General features: G+C 42.2%; 1 protein-coding gene across 1 annotated transcript; it reads left to right on the forward strand.

The window, feature by feature from the left end:
* Positions 1-2,163: 2,163 nt before the first annotated feature.
* Positions 2,164-8,244, forward strand: LOC121922685 (sulfate transporter-like). Its single transcript, XM_042452396.1, has 2 exons — positions 2,164-2,769; positions 5,044-8,244. Exons 1-2 carry the CDS (start codon positions 2,167-2,169, stop codon positions 6,658-6,660), a joined length of 2,220 nt encoding a protein of 739 aa, XP_042308330.1. The 5' UTR covers positions 2,164-2,166; the 3' UTR covers positions 6,661-8,244.
* The last annotated feature ends 9,034 nt before the right edge of the window (positions 8,245-17,278 follow it).

Below are 17,278 nucleotides of genomic sequence, written 5' to 3' on the forward strand. Positions count from 1 at the left end.
TGTGCAAAAGCCAAGAAAAAGTTAGTTCAGGATGAGATTGGAAGGATGTTGTTTCTGATCAGGAAGGTGTAAGGAACAGGTTGTTACCTAGGAATAAAGGAATAAAAAAGTTTTGGTCCACAGAAAGAAGAAATGGAAAACCGTGGCATGCCCCTTTATTGTTCTATAGAATGTGTATATATTTGCACATGGGCAAAGGTGGACTAGATTCTATGAGATGTGGACTTTACAGATGTCTTTTCTGCTCAGAAACATATGAAAAGGTTAAAGGAAGCTGAATTTCACATAAACAATATTTGTTTAGGTTTACAATCTGATTATCTATATAATAAAGTAAATAAGAACACTGAATCTAGGCAAACAGCACACATTGCTCTCTCTTATTCAGCTTTTATCTGAGGTTCCCAGCAACTTTCCATCAGAGGGACTATTCATGCTAGTGGCTGTTTCAACAGCCTCAGACAAATTCAAACAATTCACTGAGTGTCACACTGTGCCTTCTTATGAGACAAGAAAGAGTTTAATGTATAAAACAATATAAATAGGACCATTAACAGTGTCAGTTCCATACATTTTCAAGCTCTTTTAGATCAGGTGATGGTAGATACGATCTTAGTGTTCCCACTTCATTTATCCAATTTCCCCCTCTCCTAGATGGCAGGCCTATAACTTCAAATGCACAAAAACTTGGAAAATGTAGTGCAAATTTATCCACAGACTACAGGATGCAGTACTCAATGAAGAACCAAATAGTTTTGTACTCTTTAGTTTGAATGGGAACATCTTAATTGTCAGAGTTTTAAAATATGGCCTAGGGGTTTTCTTCTTTTTACTCCAAAGGCATCAAGATCAGAGAGGAATCTTTGTAAATTAAATAATGATCCTACTTTATGTTTATCACACGTTTTATAAATCATATTTTGAGATTTTTTGAATGGCTAAAAATGGTATATGTGTGAACCTACAAATTTCTTTCACCACAATTGGAGATGGATGGATGGATGGATGGATGGACGGATGGGCAGGCAGGCAGGCAGGCAGGCAGAGGTATAGATATGTTATTTACAAATAACTTTTGATCTCCTACCAATTATGCCTATGAGTGACACCCAAACAAAATGTGTCAATAGACAAAAACAGCAATTAACCACCCAAAATGTTGTCTGAATTAACTAGTGAAAGTACAATGCTAGGTTGTCAAAAAAGCTTGGTTCCTATTGTCCTGTAGCCACTTGAGCTGGTGCAAACTCAAGGGAAGAGTCATTCAGTTATCGTAAGTACAGCCTGCCTGCCCCAACAGCAGGCTTGCCCTCTATGGATTTGAGCATCTGTGGATGGCAAGTCCCATTGGCCCTAATAGAGGCAAGAAGTGCACATAGCTGTGGCAGCGTGGCCAACCTACGTCACCATTAAAAACCATGGGACTTGAAGTCCCATGGTCTTTAATATTCATGATGGGGGTGGGTGGAACAGAAGGCTGGTGGATAATAAAGACTAACTTTATTTCTTTTGTACTATTATGAAATTGTTTAAAGTTTATTAAAGATGATTGGACCTTTCTGCATAACAAATGGTTTAACCAGTTACAGTTGGCCCTTCACATTTACAAGTTTGACCTTTGCAGATTTGATTATTTATGGATTATTTGCTGCAGCCTTCACTGCTGTCCTATGCCATTTTTCATAGGAACTACAAGCCTCATAAGACTGAGAGACTGTGAATGTGTGCTGAAGCTTGTAAGTCCTTTATAAAAATGGTATAGAACAGTAGCAGAAGCAGTGACAGGTCCTACAAGCCATCTGCTTGTGCCTTGTGAAGGAACCCCACAACCTCAAAGGCATTCACAGTGGGTTGACTCTGCAGATCATACTTTTTGTGAGTGCTAAATATGGTTGAGGGTGGGGGGGGGGTGGTAGAATTATTTGCAGTTTTTCCATTTTCATGGGGATCATGTGCCCTCAATCCCAGAGAATATGGAGGGCTGACAGTATACAGGAGGAGATTTTATACCTCAAAATGTAATGAGCCCTGAGGTTTTATATCTGTGCATGATGTTCTGTAATTGTAATCTTCCTCTCTGTAGACTAAAATGTATGTCAGGTCAATAAAAATCCATCAGTGGGATGTAACATACATGCTTATGTTCCTTTTAGCTGCCTTGGAACCATGGAGAGTGATACTACTACACCAAACTGTGAACAGAATAATATGCCATGGTCACCTTCACCACAGCCACCTTGTCCTTATGTACCTGTCAAGCTTGAAGAATATGAAACACCAGGATTCAGTGTCACGAAACTCCTCAAGAAAGCCAAAGAGAGTTGCAAGTGTGACCAACAAAGTATCCTCAGCTTCTTCCTCAAGCTGTTCCCTGTTGTAGAGTGGCTTCCTCGTTACAGTCTCAAGAAACAACTGCTTGGTGACATCATCTCAGGCTTACTGGTTGGAATAGTTGCCATCCCACAGTCAATCTCATATGCCCTCCTTGCAAGCCAGGATCCCATTTATGGCCTCTATACCAACTTCTTCTGTGGCATCATCTACTTCGCCATGGCTACCTCACGCCATAATTGTGTAGGGTCTTTTGGGGTCCTGTGCTTAATGATTGGGGAATCAGTAAACCGGCAACTGAGGTTGGCAGGATATGAGTCAGACACTGGAGCTGACAGAGTGGTTAATGCCACACTGAATGGGACAGTGTTCTGTGACAAAGGCTGCTATGCTATCACTGTGGCAACTGCCCTAACATTTTTGGTTGGAATATATCAGGTAAGATAACTTGTTAGAATATTATCTTCTTAATATTTTGTGTGCAAACTGAAGAGCCAATGCTACTTCCTCTGTAGCCAGAGGGATGTTAGAGTCTATCTTTTAGTTTTTGGCCATTTTGGCTTTAAATGATGAATGGGCAAAGGTGTTCTGACCCTGCCTCCACTGGATTTCTTAAAATGCTTCCCATCTACAGTAGCAGAAGAAAGGATGTCAATTATCAGGAAGTCCTCCAGAGGCCTTAGCATATGATGTCAGTATTCTGTTTCTGGCTATAGTGATGCTGTCAGATGTTTCTTCTATGTCCCCCCCCCCCACCACTGGCCACTAAATGGCTGTGGAATGGGTACTGCAGCAGTAGCATCATTGGGGTGTGTGGGCCACACCAGATGACACCTCAGAAGATGGGACACCCCAGGATGGGGGACTGACACCTAGTCATCTCCCCACTCTTGTGAGCGTTGTTTTGGCCCACACAGGGGCACCTCCCCCTCGCAGGAGCTGCTCTGGGCCATGCCAGCACTCCCCCGGACCACACTTGTTCTTCCTCACAGACATCCTTCTGGCACCAGACTTCTGGAAATCCCACCAAAAGTCAGGGGTCGGAAGTCCTGCCCACCCCGGAAGTCCCATTCCCACACCAGGTATCACCCATTGCAAGGATGCCACTGCATTGCAGTAGCTAAAAGGTTTGTCCTAGGGGACATGAGAGAGGAGATATAGCATACTTCCACCTGCAGATCTTTTATAATGTATCTCTGCACTGCAATATCTCAGCCCTACTTTTTGTGCAGGAGAACCTTATATACCTGTTTAGTTCATTGTTCTGACCAACTATAACTGCCCAAACATTTAAATGGTACCTTATGGAACCATTTTTAAAATTACTGTGTAACATACTGATAATGTTGAGGTTGTTATACTCATACATTAACAATAACAAATGGTTTTAAAATAGAATCATAGAATCATAGAATTGGAAGAGACCCCAAAGGCCATCCAGTCCAACCCCCTGCCATGCAGGAACTCACAATCAAAGCATCCCTGACAGATGGCCATCCAGCCTGTGTTTAAAGACCTCCAAGGAAGGAGACTCCACTACACTCCGAGGGAGTGTGTTCCACTGTCAGATACACAGATATTTACATTTCAACTTTGAATTCAAGTCTTATTTCATTCTTACCTACAAAAAATGAAGAATTTCAGATGTTTTCTTTCCACTGGGCAAGATCATAAGTGTTTTTATTTCTCTATTTTCCAATTATTTTTCACAATTTAGAGTTTTGCAAAATTTTCACTTTCGCATCCCCCCCTCCAAACAGTATATTTTGCACAAAAAAAGAGTTCTGAAATGCAGAAAATCTGATGGTTGACCAGTTTTTGATAGGGTGACTTGATGTGTTGAGAGACCCTTTCACATAAAAAATAAATGGCTTTCTATATTACAGATCATGGATATCAGCCTGACACACACATACACCTGATGACAATAGCACCAGTTGGTGACTTCACTAACTGCTTTATCACACTAGTGTTTATCACACAACATTTCCTGTTTAACTCTCGTTTAACTCTCATTTAAATCCTATTTGCTCCCTAGTGTGGTAAAGCAGTATGAAACTAAACACCATAGAACAAACTATCACATCAGCTCATATCACATCAGTTTTCCAAGAGGTCCAGTCTGCACATTAAGCTGAATCAGGTGATGAACTATCAAGTGATAGGTGCGTGAGTGTCAACCATAATCCCATAATCTGCAACATCATTCTTTCTAACTCAGGAATGAAGGGAAGTGTGTTATATTGACAAGTTCTTGATTTACCCAGCTCAGCACTAAGAACCTAAAAAGAGTTCTGCTGGATCAGACCAAAGGCTTTTCTGGTCCATAATTCTTCTGCAACACTAGTCAAGAGATGCTTCTGAAAAATTTAGAAACAGGACTTGAGTACAAGGAAACCCTCCTGTATTGTCAGTATTATCACTGATGGTTGTTACTCTTTAGGGTTTCAAACAGTTTTTCCATGGCCATCATGGAGAGATACCAGAATTGAATCTAGGTCCCTTTGCATGTCACAGCTGCCTTGGATGAATACTTTTATCAAGATATATTTTGAACTATTTCTGAGACTAGCTGCTCATCACAAATAGAATTCTCTTTTTCACATAAGCAGCCTGTTTTACGATAACAAATAACACATGTTAGCAATATCTCCTCCTTGCTCACTGTGCCTAGACTCGTGATTCATAAATTCAACTTGCTTTATCTTTCAGATACTTCTAGGGGTTTTCCAGCTGGGCTTCATATCTGTATATCTTTCAGAACCTCTCTTGAGTGGCTTTGTAACTGGATCTTCACTTACCATCCTCACCTCCCAAGTGAATCTCCTTCTGGGAATAAAAATCCCTCGCCATGATGGAGTGGGCTCCCTTGTCTTAACATGGGTTGACATCTTCAGATACATTAACAAGACTAACATCTGTGACCTAGTTACCAGCCTAATTTCTTTGGTCCTTATTGTGCCAGTAAAAGAAATCAATAACTACTTTAAGGACAAAATGAAGGCTCCATTTCCCATCGAACTCCTGGTGGTCATTGCAGCGACTCTGTTCTCCTATTTCTTTGACTTCAATGCCAGATACAAGTCCAAAATCTGTGGTGACATTCCCACTGGTTTCAAGCCACCTGCTGTTCCTGATTTGAACCTTTTGTCAAACCTGGCACTTGATGCTCTACCCATTGCTATCATTGGTTTTGCAATGACTGTCTCATTGGCAGAAATATTTGGCAAGAAGTATGGCTACCCTGTTCGGGCCAACCAAGAAATGATTGCCATTGGCATGGGGAATCTGATCCCATCTTTCTTCTCCTGCTTTGCTATTTCTGCAGCCTTGACAAAGACCTTGCTGAAGGAGTCCACAGGATGCCAAACTCAGCTATCAAGCCTGGTATCTTCAGTTGTGATGCTTCTGGTGTTGTTGTGGATTGCCCCTCTTTTCTATTCATTGCAAACCTGCATCTTGGGTGTGGTTACCATTGTGAACCTCAGGGGAGGTTTGCGGAAGTTTGCTGACACTCCCAAGATGTGGAGGATCAGCAAGATGGACACTGTGGTCTGGTGGGTCACCATGCTGTCCTCATCACTGATCTCTACAGAGCTAGGCCTTTTGGTAGGGGTCTGCTTTGCTCTCCTCTGCATCATCTTCCGTACTCAGAGGCCCCGGGCCACTCTTCTAGGTAAGGTGAATGATTCAGAAATTTATGAGGACCAGTTCACTTACAAGCAGATCAACAGTGTTGCAAACATCAAGATCTTTCGCTTTGATACCTCACTTTACTATGCAAACAAGGACTACTTCAAAAGTTCACTTTCCCAGAAAATAGGAATAAATCCTTTCCTGATTGCTGCCATGCAGAAAAAGGCTGAAGCAAAAGCAAAGGCAATTCTGGGCAACAATGAAAACTGTTTCCCTTCTAAACTGAACTGCCTAAAGGTCACAAGGACAAGTGTCACACAAGTTACAGCAGATGTCTCTGCTCCAATCATTGACATCCACACCTTAATAATTGACTGTGGGGCCATGCAATTCATAGACAGTGTGGGTCTCAGTACGCTGAAGGAGACTCGCCAAGACTATCAGAAGATTGGCATCCAGCTGTTGTTGGCCAACTGTAATCCGTCCATCCGGCGCCGCCTCCAGGCAGGTGGTTGGCTCACAGGGATGGAAGATTCAGAGTTGCTGTCCTTTCACAGTATACATGCTGCTGTACAGTTTGCTGAGAAACAGGGCCAAACTCAAGTGATGGAGAATGAAGTAGCCAGAGGTACTTTTCTAAGCCCAGAACCCCAGGACAGCTTAGTAGATTCAAGTGTGGAAGGGCCGCTGTAAGCCTGGGCAGAGCATATTGTATAATAATAAGGAACTTGCCTTATACATTTTAAGCTGCGAATTTCATTGGCATTCTACATTTGCCAGGCCAAGATGAAGGCCTTTGCATTGTAATAATCTGGATGGGGACAGCATTACTGTATAATACTTGGCATGGAGATAAAGCTTCACCTGCTTGCTTTCATTGAGTCAGGCTACTGTTAAGGATATAGGACCAAGACCAGGAAGGAAAGGTTATATTTTCATCTTACATGGAAGTGGAGGCAGCACTTAATCATCATAAAAACACAGTAGGCTGATAGGTAGTGACTTACCTAGTTCCATCCAATGAGGCTAGGAAACAAATATACCAGGTTAAGATGCAGATTTGTTTACAGAATAGCTGCTGAAATGACAGTATTGGCATCAGACTCTAGATGAGAGACTCCTCTTTGAGGGCTTAGTCAAGCAAAGAACAAAATCTCTGTAAACAGAAAACTAACACGCTACTGGGGGTCAGGGGACATAGATACTCTAGTCCAGTCTGGCTGTTCTGAGTGTCTCTTTGCAAGGCAATTTTGATGGAGAGGAGCACTGAAATATGTGATCTTCCCTACTACAGTTTGAAACGGTACATTCCATTCATATCATTATATGGATAAGCCAGACCTCCTTTCAATAGCTGAACAGGGACCAGAAGCAGTTCAACCCCAATATTCTAGTCACTATACTTCCCTGACTTATTTGGGAACTGAATATTTTATATAAAGATGGGGGCTTTTTTAACTTTTAAATTAGTATCTTTTCTTTTAAATGGTTTTAATTCTATAGACAAATTAATGGCATATTACATACAGCTTTTTGTATGGTTTTATCTACAAGTTTCTTTAAATGCATTTCTTTTTTATCCTGTAAGTTGCCTTGGGTCCCAGCTTTGGGAAAAGATAAACTACAAATAAAGCAGTCGCAACACATTCACAATACTGTCTGAATGCAAACAGAAATAACTTAGTCTTGGGAAGAATACAAAACACTTCAGAAAACACATATAAAAAGAAATGGAGAGAGAGAGAGAGAGAGAAAGTGTGTGTGTGTGTGTGTGTGAGTGTCTTGTCAAACTGTGCAAGTCTTTGTTGTTGGGTTGAATCCTTCAATCCCAAGTACAGTTTAATGTAGGAACACATTTTTTTCCAGTAGTATACCATAGGGTGTAATTTTGTGTGCTCATTACAAGGTAGGTTTGTTCAGACATGGGAGTAAAGGTAGTTCTGAAGGGCTGGAGGACTGCTGCAGCTTAACAGTGAGAAGAGGAGGGAATGGGAAGGCAACTTAGAGGAAGAAGACATGTCTGATCTCAGATCCAGGGAAAAGAAATGAGGGTAGGCTCCCAAATGGAATATGTCATCATTCCCTTCCCCATGGAGCTGTCCTGCCTCTTCTTCATCACTTAAATAATGTCTCTCAGTTTCTCCTCTCCTTGTTAGTACTCAGCACCAACAAGGCTTGACAGCTGCTGGAATCAGGGGAGGTTTTGGATGGAGTTGCAAAACATTATTTTTAAAAATTAAGAGTCATGCATCAAATGGACACCTAAGTTGCTTTATCACACTAGGGGGCAAAGAGGATTTAAATGAGAGTTAAACTAGAGAAAACCAGGAAATGTCTGATGTTTATCACATGACATTTCCTGGTTTTCTCTAGTTTAACTCTCGTTTAAATCCTCTTTGCCCCCTAGTGTGATAAAGCAGCTACAAGTCTTGACTTGTGGACACCTAGTGGAGACAAATGGACACAGCCAGGTTGTAATACTACAACCCCTGTTCAGTCTATATCCTTTGTAATCCCGTATCAGTTGTGTTTTACACCATTTTTTCTAAATTTTGATAAGAGTTTGATAATCAGCATTAATGATTAACAGAATGACAACTGAACATGCTTAACTTTGCCCTCATCCAGCATTTATATAATTGGATTGGATTTTTGAGTTTAGTAATAGTTAAGGAAATTTATCCAACACTTTCTGTTCAAGTCTCTAGTGTAGCCATTTGTAAGACTGTTTTCTTCTGCCTTAGTTCTCAGTAGAGTGAGCCTTGCTTTGCTTAGAACAGTTTTCTGCAGAGCCAGACATGCAAGCTGGATCTCAGCAGAGGTAAAGGGAGCCTACAGTATATATTAATAATAATAATAATATATACCATGGTATATTATTATTATTTATTATTATTAATCTTTATTTATAAAGCGCTGTAAATTTACACAGCGCTGTACATACAGTCTTTTTAATTGGGCGGTTCCCTGCCCTCAGGCTTACAATCTAAAAAGACACCACACAAAAGGAGAAGGGAGTGGTGGAGGGGAAGGGGATGATGTCCAGCAGTTCCTCTCTACCTCCAAGGCCTGGACCAAGGGAGGTGGACTGGAGGGAGGGCTTGGCTTCATAATGGATGGTTAATCTTCATCCAGGGAGGCAAGCGAGAATTATGCAAGGCCTGGGAACGTTTCTCTGAACAGGATGGTCTTCAACTCCGTTTTGAAGATATTCTGAAGACAAATTTAGAAAGCCACCTGCTTAATGTACAACAGGGGGAGAGGCAAAGTGTGCCTTTTTTTACTCCTGCCTATCCTTAAACTGTATGCCCTCTGCTTTTTAGCCTCAGATTGGCTGATAGTGTCCTACAAGCTTCTTGTAAGTAGTATACCATAGGGTATAATAGACATGTGGGTGGGAAAGAACTAAATGAAAAGCCAATGACATAGGCTGACATTCTGTTTGTGAGATATGCACACGCAAATCACACTACACGTATGTGGTGAATTATTCACCATGGAGTAACAGACCTATTCTGCTGACAGCAACGGAAGCAAAGTTGCACATACAATGTTGTACACTGTGGTTGTGCACTGTGCATTGTACAACAGCACCAGATCATTAACGTGTTGTACAATATGGCCATTCTGGGGGTTGCAGAGTACTAGTGCAATATACCTCTGCATGCAGTTATTTACACTACACTGAAAGGCTGTTGACTTGCAGCCATACTCAAAGAAACACAGTTGGTGAGGGGGAAGCAGAGACGATTTGCCAGGAACAGGGATTAGTTGTGATTTAAATGTATATGGTATATTCAAAGCATTAAAAATATTAGAAGGGTTTAGCAATCCAGTTTTGGAGAGATTTTTCTGCTTTCTATCAATGTAGTCTTATTTATTTATTAATCATTGTTGCTCCTATAAATGCTTCCTTTTCTCTCTCCTCTTTGTTTTCTTATGTCCTAATGAAATCTTTTTTTTAAAAAAAAATCCTTGTGTTTAATTTTTATTTCTTCCCTTTCTCCAGTTTGCTCAAGGTGACACATACAATTCCCCTTTATATTCTCATGACATCCTTGAGAATCAGTTTGGCTGATAACATGGAAACTTCTTTGCTAAGCAAATATTTGACTTTCTGGGGCAGGAGGTACAATGAGTCACCTATGTTACTAGAGTTCTTGGAGGAACCCAAAACATTTTAGATGGAGATTACCTAATCTAGCGCTGTGTTATTTTGTAGGATCCCTGAATGATGGCCATCTAGCCTGTGTTGAAATACTTCCAGTACAGGAAAGCCCTCTAACTTGTCAAGCAGTCTGATACATTGCTGAGCTGCTCTTACCATTAGGTAGTTTCTCCTCATGTTTAGCTGAAATTGTTTTTCCTGCAGTTTCAAACCACTTCTACTTCACATTGGAACAACAGAGAATAGTATTGTGCATGGCAATAATTCAGATATTTGAAGTCAGTATTAGAATGAAATCAGTCTAAATAAAAACAAAAATAGTAGTGCTACTTTTTCTTAACCACCAGAGGGTGCAAGGATGACACCAAAAAAAGTCATATACAGTATAGCATTACTAACCAGAATACAGTGTGGGAAGTAATGGAAACCACACAGCCCTGAAGACTTTGTTGTAAGAACACAGCAATCTCCTTGTATGCTAAACTTGAAGAAAATAAATACTTTGCTTCTGGTGAAGCTTAGTTCTTCATAAACATGAATGGGATAATGATGTATAGTTTTCAGAATACTTTTAGAACAAGCAACTCTGTGATAAAATTGTTACCAATAAAATTATTGATTGAATAGCACAATAATAGAAGACCATCAACTCCAAGGTACTACTCATCAGCAGAGAAAGGAATTATATTGAATATTATAAAGAATACACTAAGTCATTCACAGAATGAATGTGGTTAGTTTTTGATTTACTAAGAACATGACTACATAGTGGTGGGTTCAAAATATCATCTGCGCTAGTGTTACTCAAAGCGGTAGCCCATGAACCAAATCTAGTCCACAAGCCATTGGCTTCTGGTCTCTGGAGAGTTTCTGGGGAAGAAGAAAAAATGTAGCTCACAGACACAAATATAATGCTGATCTCTAGCACTCTGGGAAAAACATAACTGCCAGTCCACCACATCACCAACACCTTGTACTGTCAAGGTCATCACCAACACCTTGTACTGTGCCCGGAAACTAATTGCAGCCAGTGTAAAGATTTTAAGATAGGTGTTAAGATATGAGCATCTCTAGCTCTTCCAGTAACTAGTCTGGCTGCCATATTTTGGACCAATTGAAGTTTCCGGACTAGGTACAAGGATAGCCCCATCAAAGCCTTTGATTGTGTGTAGATCATGAAAAACTATGGCTCATTCTTATAGAAATGGATGTGCCTCAACATTTAATTGTCCCGAAGCATAACCTGAACAGAGGACAAGAGGCTATTGTCAAGACAGAATACAGAGAAATGGGAGAGTTTCTAATTAGCAAGGGGGACAGTCATGGCTGCATTTTATCACCCTATCTGTTTAAATTGTATCCTGAACATATCATACATAAAGCAGAATTAGACTCGGATGAAGGAGGTGTGAAAATTGGAGGAAGGAACATCAAGAATTTAAGATATGCAGATCACACCATACCACTAGCAGAAAATATTAGCAGAAGAAAGTCAAGGACCAATGTGCTAAGGTAGGCTTATAGTTGAGCATGAAGAAAACAAAAATAATAACCACAGACGATTTACATAACTTTAAAGGAGACAATGAAGACATTGAAATAGTCCAAGATTTTCCATACCTTGGCTCAGTCCTTAATCAAAATATAGATATCAATCAAGAAATCAGAAGAAGGCTAAGACTTGGAAGGGCAGCTATGAAAGAACTAGATAATATCCTGAAATGTAAAGATTACTAAAGTTAGGACTGTCCTTTGTGAGATGTCCATGGCTCTGTCATTCTCATGAGTACTTTAGTCTTTGTGTGATTCACAATCTTGTTTTCAAATGCCTTTGAGGGACTCAAAGAAAGAACAGGAACACTTGCCTGCATCACTGCTAAAACATCCCTGAAACATCGCTCAAAGGAGCACTTCCTCAATTGTCAGGGAATTGTCGTTCCCTCTAGCATCCCTGAATCACAACAAGGGGAGCAGATTTCCTATGGACGCAAACTTTGCCTTCATAGGAAATCTGCTCTCCAGGAACATTTCAGGGACGCTAAGGAGGGAGCGTCACCTTTGGGTGACATTTCAGGGACATTTTAGCAGAGATGCAGGCAAGTGTGGAAATTTTCTCTGTCTGTCACTTTGTGACAGAACAGGGGCAAGTTGCACTCTCTCAGCCTAGGGACATTAATGCCCTATTTTTACAACAATTGTGTCAGTTTTTTAAAAATCCAAACATGCCACTTTCAGAGCAGCCATCACTGCAGGTCTTTTCAATGACACAACTGCTGCTGCTGCCACCACCATGCTCTCTTCTACACTCCCCCTCAGCCCCTTTGGGTTTTATTTTATTTTATTTTTTTTAAAAAACCCTTTGGGTTTTATTTATTTTTCATGAAATTCTGGTGCTTTGCTACTGTGATTGAAATTTTAAAAAACACATGAAAGAAATTGGAAAATAATAATAACAAAGGGAATCAGACTACTTGGGAATAGCAAGGGGGGAAGAACAGGGGAGAAGAGGAGACAATGACACCATGTGACTTTATTTTTCCTTCTCCACAAAAGATGACTCTCCTGCCTCTCCTTTCCCCTGAATGAACCTGAGGAGCCCTTGGCATGGCTCTGAAGCGGAGCAGCCCCCTCCCCTTCTTCCCCTCCTCTTTCTCCTTCCTGAGGTAAACACTCAACCCTCTTTCTGTGTTGGGGGGAAGGCTCTTAGTCTCTCAAAATGTTGGCACTTAGTCTGGACCCCCCTTCCCAAAATCCTGGCTACGTCCCTGCCCTTCCTCCGATTTCTCTCTCCCTGGCACCTCAGCTCTTCCTCCCCTTCCTCCTCCCTCCCTCTCGGTAGGATCGTGGCATTTTATCCCGTTGCCAATGTGAACAGAATCTGGGATAAAATGCCCGCTAGGATCATGGCAAATCAATGCCACAGAGAGATTCGATTGTGGCATTTCATGGAAATAACTTGGTTTCCACACCAGGTTATTTTTGGGTGTGAATGGGCCCCTCAAAAGGTTTGCTTGGAAGAAAGCCCAGCTGAGTTCAATAGAAGCTCCTGAACTTGCAGATTGAAAACTGCTCGGAAGGATGTTACATTTGGGAATGTCGTCTTCTTTAACTTAGCAAGGACATTTATGGGGGAGATTAAATTGTCAGCCTTTGAATGCATGTATAACACAGAGCATAAATTCTCAACAAGAAGCATAAAACAATCTTAGGGATTCACAGACACAAGGAAAGTATCACTATAGCAGACAGACTGAGACCTTTAAAAGTTGCAGCACATGGACTAACAATTGCAGTGTACTCAGTGGGACTAACTTCTGTGGAAGTGCATTTGTGACAAAAACACTATTGTGATGTGGAGGGATATTTTTTCTCTAATTATTAGATGTTTAAAATAATTGATTTGTGGCATGTAAGGGTTCTGGAATGTTAAAAAGGCAAACAAGGAGTAAAAATATTCTAACCTAACTGGACCCTATGGGATAGGGTCTGGTATGCATTTCATTTTTTTTTAAAGAGAAGGAAAATCTTTCATGTTTTATAGATATGCAACGTATTATGTTTAAAAGCTTCCCACAAGTCACTGCTTTTGTCTCTGTAGCTTCCAGACTTTAGCAAGTGATCTTTTACCACAGAGTGAGGAATGTGCGGCTCTCCAAATGATCCTGGACTATAACTGCTACCCTCACTGACCATTAGTCATGCTGTCTGGGACTGATGGCAACTGTAGTCAAATAACATCTAGAGGGCCACAAGTTCCCACCCCTATTTTTTCACCCACTAAGCAAATACAAGGTATTCATAAACTTTGCTCATTCATATCTGTGGCCGACCAAAGATAGCCAGCTATAACTCTCTGTTAGAATATAAGCTTTGCATAAAGAAAGTGACAGCTTTAGTCAGGTATCTCTAGGCAAATTTAGGAAAGTCTACCTTTTAGGACCACAGAGAATTACTGCCAGGCACTGTAGACTAATGTGGCCCAAATATTGTTTCTGTATGACATGACATCCCACCCACCCAACTACTACCAGACCAGCAATATTGGCAACCGCTCAAATTATAACTTTAAAACAACTGTTTGAGCAGCATGTACCTTGTATTCAGGTAGAGTTGCTCTCAGAAGAAAAATTCATCTTAAAAACAAGATATGCTCAAAATGTGTACCTAGTTTTAAAGGGATATAGTGAGGTGGCGTTGGAGGTACAGTACCAAGTTCATTGACACAGCAGTGGGATGGTGCTCCCAGCCAGGGCTACCATGAGTGGGTTTGGGCCACACTGAATGTGGGGTTTTTTTTGGGGGGGGGCATTTTTTCCAAACAACAATATGGAACAACCCTCTTTTTGCCAAGCCAACACAAGACTGTCCAGTGTATGTGAGACATATGCTGTATAAAGCCTGTTTCAAGTCTCACAAGAAATACAGACTTTCATAAGATTAGAAATCTCACAGGAGCCCAGAACTCTCATAAGAAGCCAGGTTTCTTTTGTGAGACTTCAGATGGCCTTTATATAAGCCTGATTCATCTGCTACAGGGCCTAAATACAGTGGTACCTCGGGATACGAAATACCCAGGTTACGAAATTTCCGGGATACGAAAAAATCCCATTGGAAATAATTGTTCCGGGTTACGAATTTTTTTCGGGTTACGAAAAAAATTTTTGGTGCTTTTCGGCTCTTTTTCGCACGAAACGCGGCTTTTCCCCATTAGCGCCTATGGCAATTCGGCTTACGAAGGCTTTTCGGGTTACGAAAGCGGCCGCGGAACGAATTAATTTCGTAACCCGAGGGAGCAGTGTACACTAAAGACACCAGATCCCATCTAATCTTGGAAGCTGAGCAGGGTCAGCCCTGGAAACCACCAGGAGCTATGGCAGGGGTAGGCAACCTTTTTGAGCTGGGGGCCGGGTTGCTGTCCCTCAGACAACTGGGGGGCCGAAGCCGGGGGGTGGAGCTTCCACCCTACGGGGGCGGGGCTGCTTGCCAGGGTGGAGCTTCCACACTTCGGGGGCAGGGCCGTATGCCAGGGGCGGAGCTTCCACCCTCCGGGGGCCAGGCCTCCTTCTCTTTGCCGGCCCCTGACGGGGCCCCAGGCCCTGTCAGAGGCCGCCAAAAAAGCCAGTGGGGGCTGCCAGTGCAGGAGGCCTCCTCTGGCAAAAAAGCAGGCGGGGGCCACCAGCGCTGAAGGCCTCCTCCTCTTTGCCGTCCCCTAATGGTCGGCAAAAAAGTCCTAGAGGCCTGCTGCCGCCGCCGGAGCCCTATTGGAGGGCCCCAGCGATGGCAATGGGCCTCCTAGTGGCCTGCTGCCACCGCCAGAGCCCTGTTGGAAGGCCCCAGCGACAGCAACGGGCCTCCTGCCACCACCGGAGCCCTGTTGCAGGGCCCCGGCCACTGCAAAGGGCCTCCTAGAGGCCGTCGCCAATGACAGCGAAGTCTCACGCGACCTTTCCCGTGGTCGCGCGAGACTTCACCTCTAGGCCACCACCATTTTGAGAAACAAAATGGTGGCAGCCTAAAGGCGAAGTCTCGTGTGACCACGGGAAAGGTCGCGCAAGACTTCGCCGCCATTTTGAGAAACAAAATGGCGGAGCCCGGAGCGCTGAAAAGCCGCAATCAGCAGCGGCAGTGGCGGGAGTGCGCAGGGGCCAGCTGAAAGGCCTCTGTGGGCTGCATCCGGCCCGCGGGCTGGAGGTTGCCGACCCCTGAGCTATGGGATATATTTTAGAGGAAGGAAGTGGCAAAACCTACTCTAAGTATTCGTTGCCTAAGAAAAAAGCCAATGAAATCCATGGGGTTGCCCTAAGTCTACAGGTGGCTGCTCTGCCCCAAGGACAAAAACATGCACAACATACATGTACCAAGTTGTACACCCCTGATCTGAGCCCAAATTTCTATGTAATATCTGAGCTGAATCCAATAAGTTGTTTCTTCCTAGGTGACAAAACCCTCTCTGTTTTCTTAAGTCTTCTCATTTTCATAGAATCATAGAATCGTAGAGTTGGAAGAGACCACAGGGGCCATCCAGTCTAACCCCCTGCCATGCAGGAAATCCAAATCAAAGCATCCCCAACAGATGGCCATCCAGCCTCTGCTTAAAGACAACCAAGGAAGGAGACTCCACTACACTCTGAGGGAGTGCATTCCACTGTCGAACAGCCCTTACTATCAGGAAGTTCCTCCTAATGTTGAGGTGGAATCTCTTTTCCTGGAGCTTGCATCCATTGTTCCGGGTCTTGTTCTCTGGAGCAGCAGAAAACAAGCTTGCTCCCTCCTCAATATGACATCCCTTCAAATATTTAAACAGGGCTATCATATCACCTATTAACCATTCCCAGCTCCCTAAATGGTTCCTCATAGGACATGGTTTCCAGACCCTTCACCATTTTAGTCACCCTCCTTTGGACACGCTCCAGTTTCTCAACATCCTTTTTAAATTGTGATGCCCAGAACTGGACACAATATTCCAGGTGGGGCCTGACCAAAGCAGAATAGAGTGGCACTATTACTTCCCTTGATCTAGACACTATACTTCTATTGATGCAGCCTAAAATTGCATTGGCCTTTTTAGCTGCCGCATTGCACTGTTGACTCATGTTCAACTTGTGGTCTACTTGAACTCCCAGATCCCTTTTACATGTAGTCTCGTTCAGTGTCTCCCATCCTATATCTGTGCATTTCATTTTTCCGCCCTAAGTGCAGTACCTTACATTTCTCCGTTTTGAATTTCAAGCTTAATTGCCTTCAGCTTGACAAGGTGTCTCTCACCCTATCAATAAATCCAGATAACAAACAACAATGAACAAGTCACCAAATTTCCTATTTTAGTTAGTTGTTACAGAGAATATACTGAACACCATCTGGTGTTTCCAGATACAGCACCAAAAAGATTCCACTGTAGAAACAGCTCCACCACTAATATGCAAGAACAAATATTTTTAAAAGTCTGATTCCTGTTCTTGAATGATAGAGAAGTTAAACCTGCAGTTCCTTTGACTTCACTTTGCAAAACACATTAACAAATAAGTCCTCCAACTTCACATGGCTAGCAATGGAAAGATGCACTGTCAGGTAGTCCTCAAGATACAACAATAAATATATCATCAAAAACTAATAAACTTATGAACTTACTTTTCCATAATAAGA

This window comes from Sceloporus undulatus, chromosome 2 (assembly GCF_019175285.1).
Source record: "Sceloporus undulatus isolate JIND9_A2432 ecotype Alabama chromosome 2, SceUnd_v1.1, whole genome shotgun sequence".
NCBI classification, from domain to species: domain Eukaryota; kingdom Metazoa; phylum Chordata; class Lepidosauria; order Squamata; family Phrynosomatidae; genus Sceloporus; species Sceloporus undulatus.

Excerpts from the sequence above, each read along its gene's own strand:
- LOC121922685 (XM_042452396.1), top strand. The coding sequence starts at position 2,167 with ATGGAGAGTGATACTACTACACCAAACTGTGAACAGAATAATATGCCA. Across the intron at positions 2,770-5,043 it reads TTTTGGTTGGAATATATCAG|ATACTTCTAGGGGTTTTCCA; the intron begins GTAAGATAACTT and ends TTTATCTTTCAG.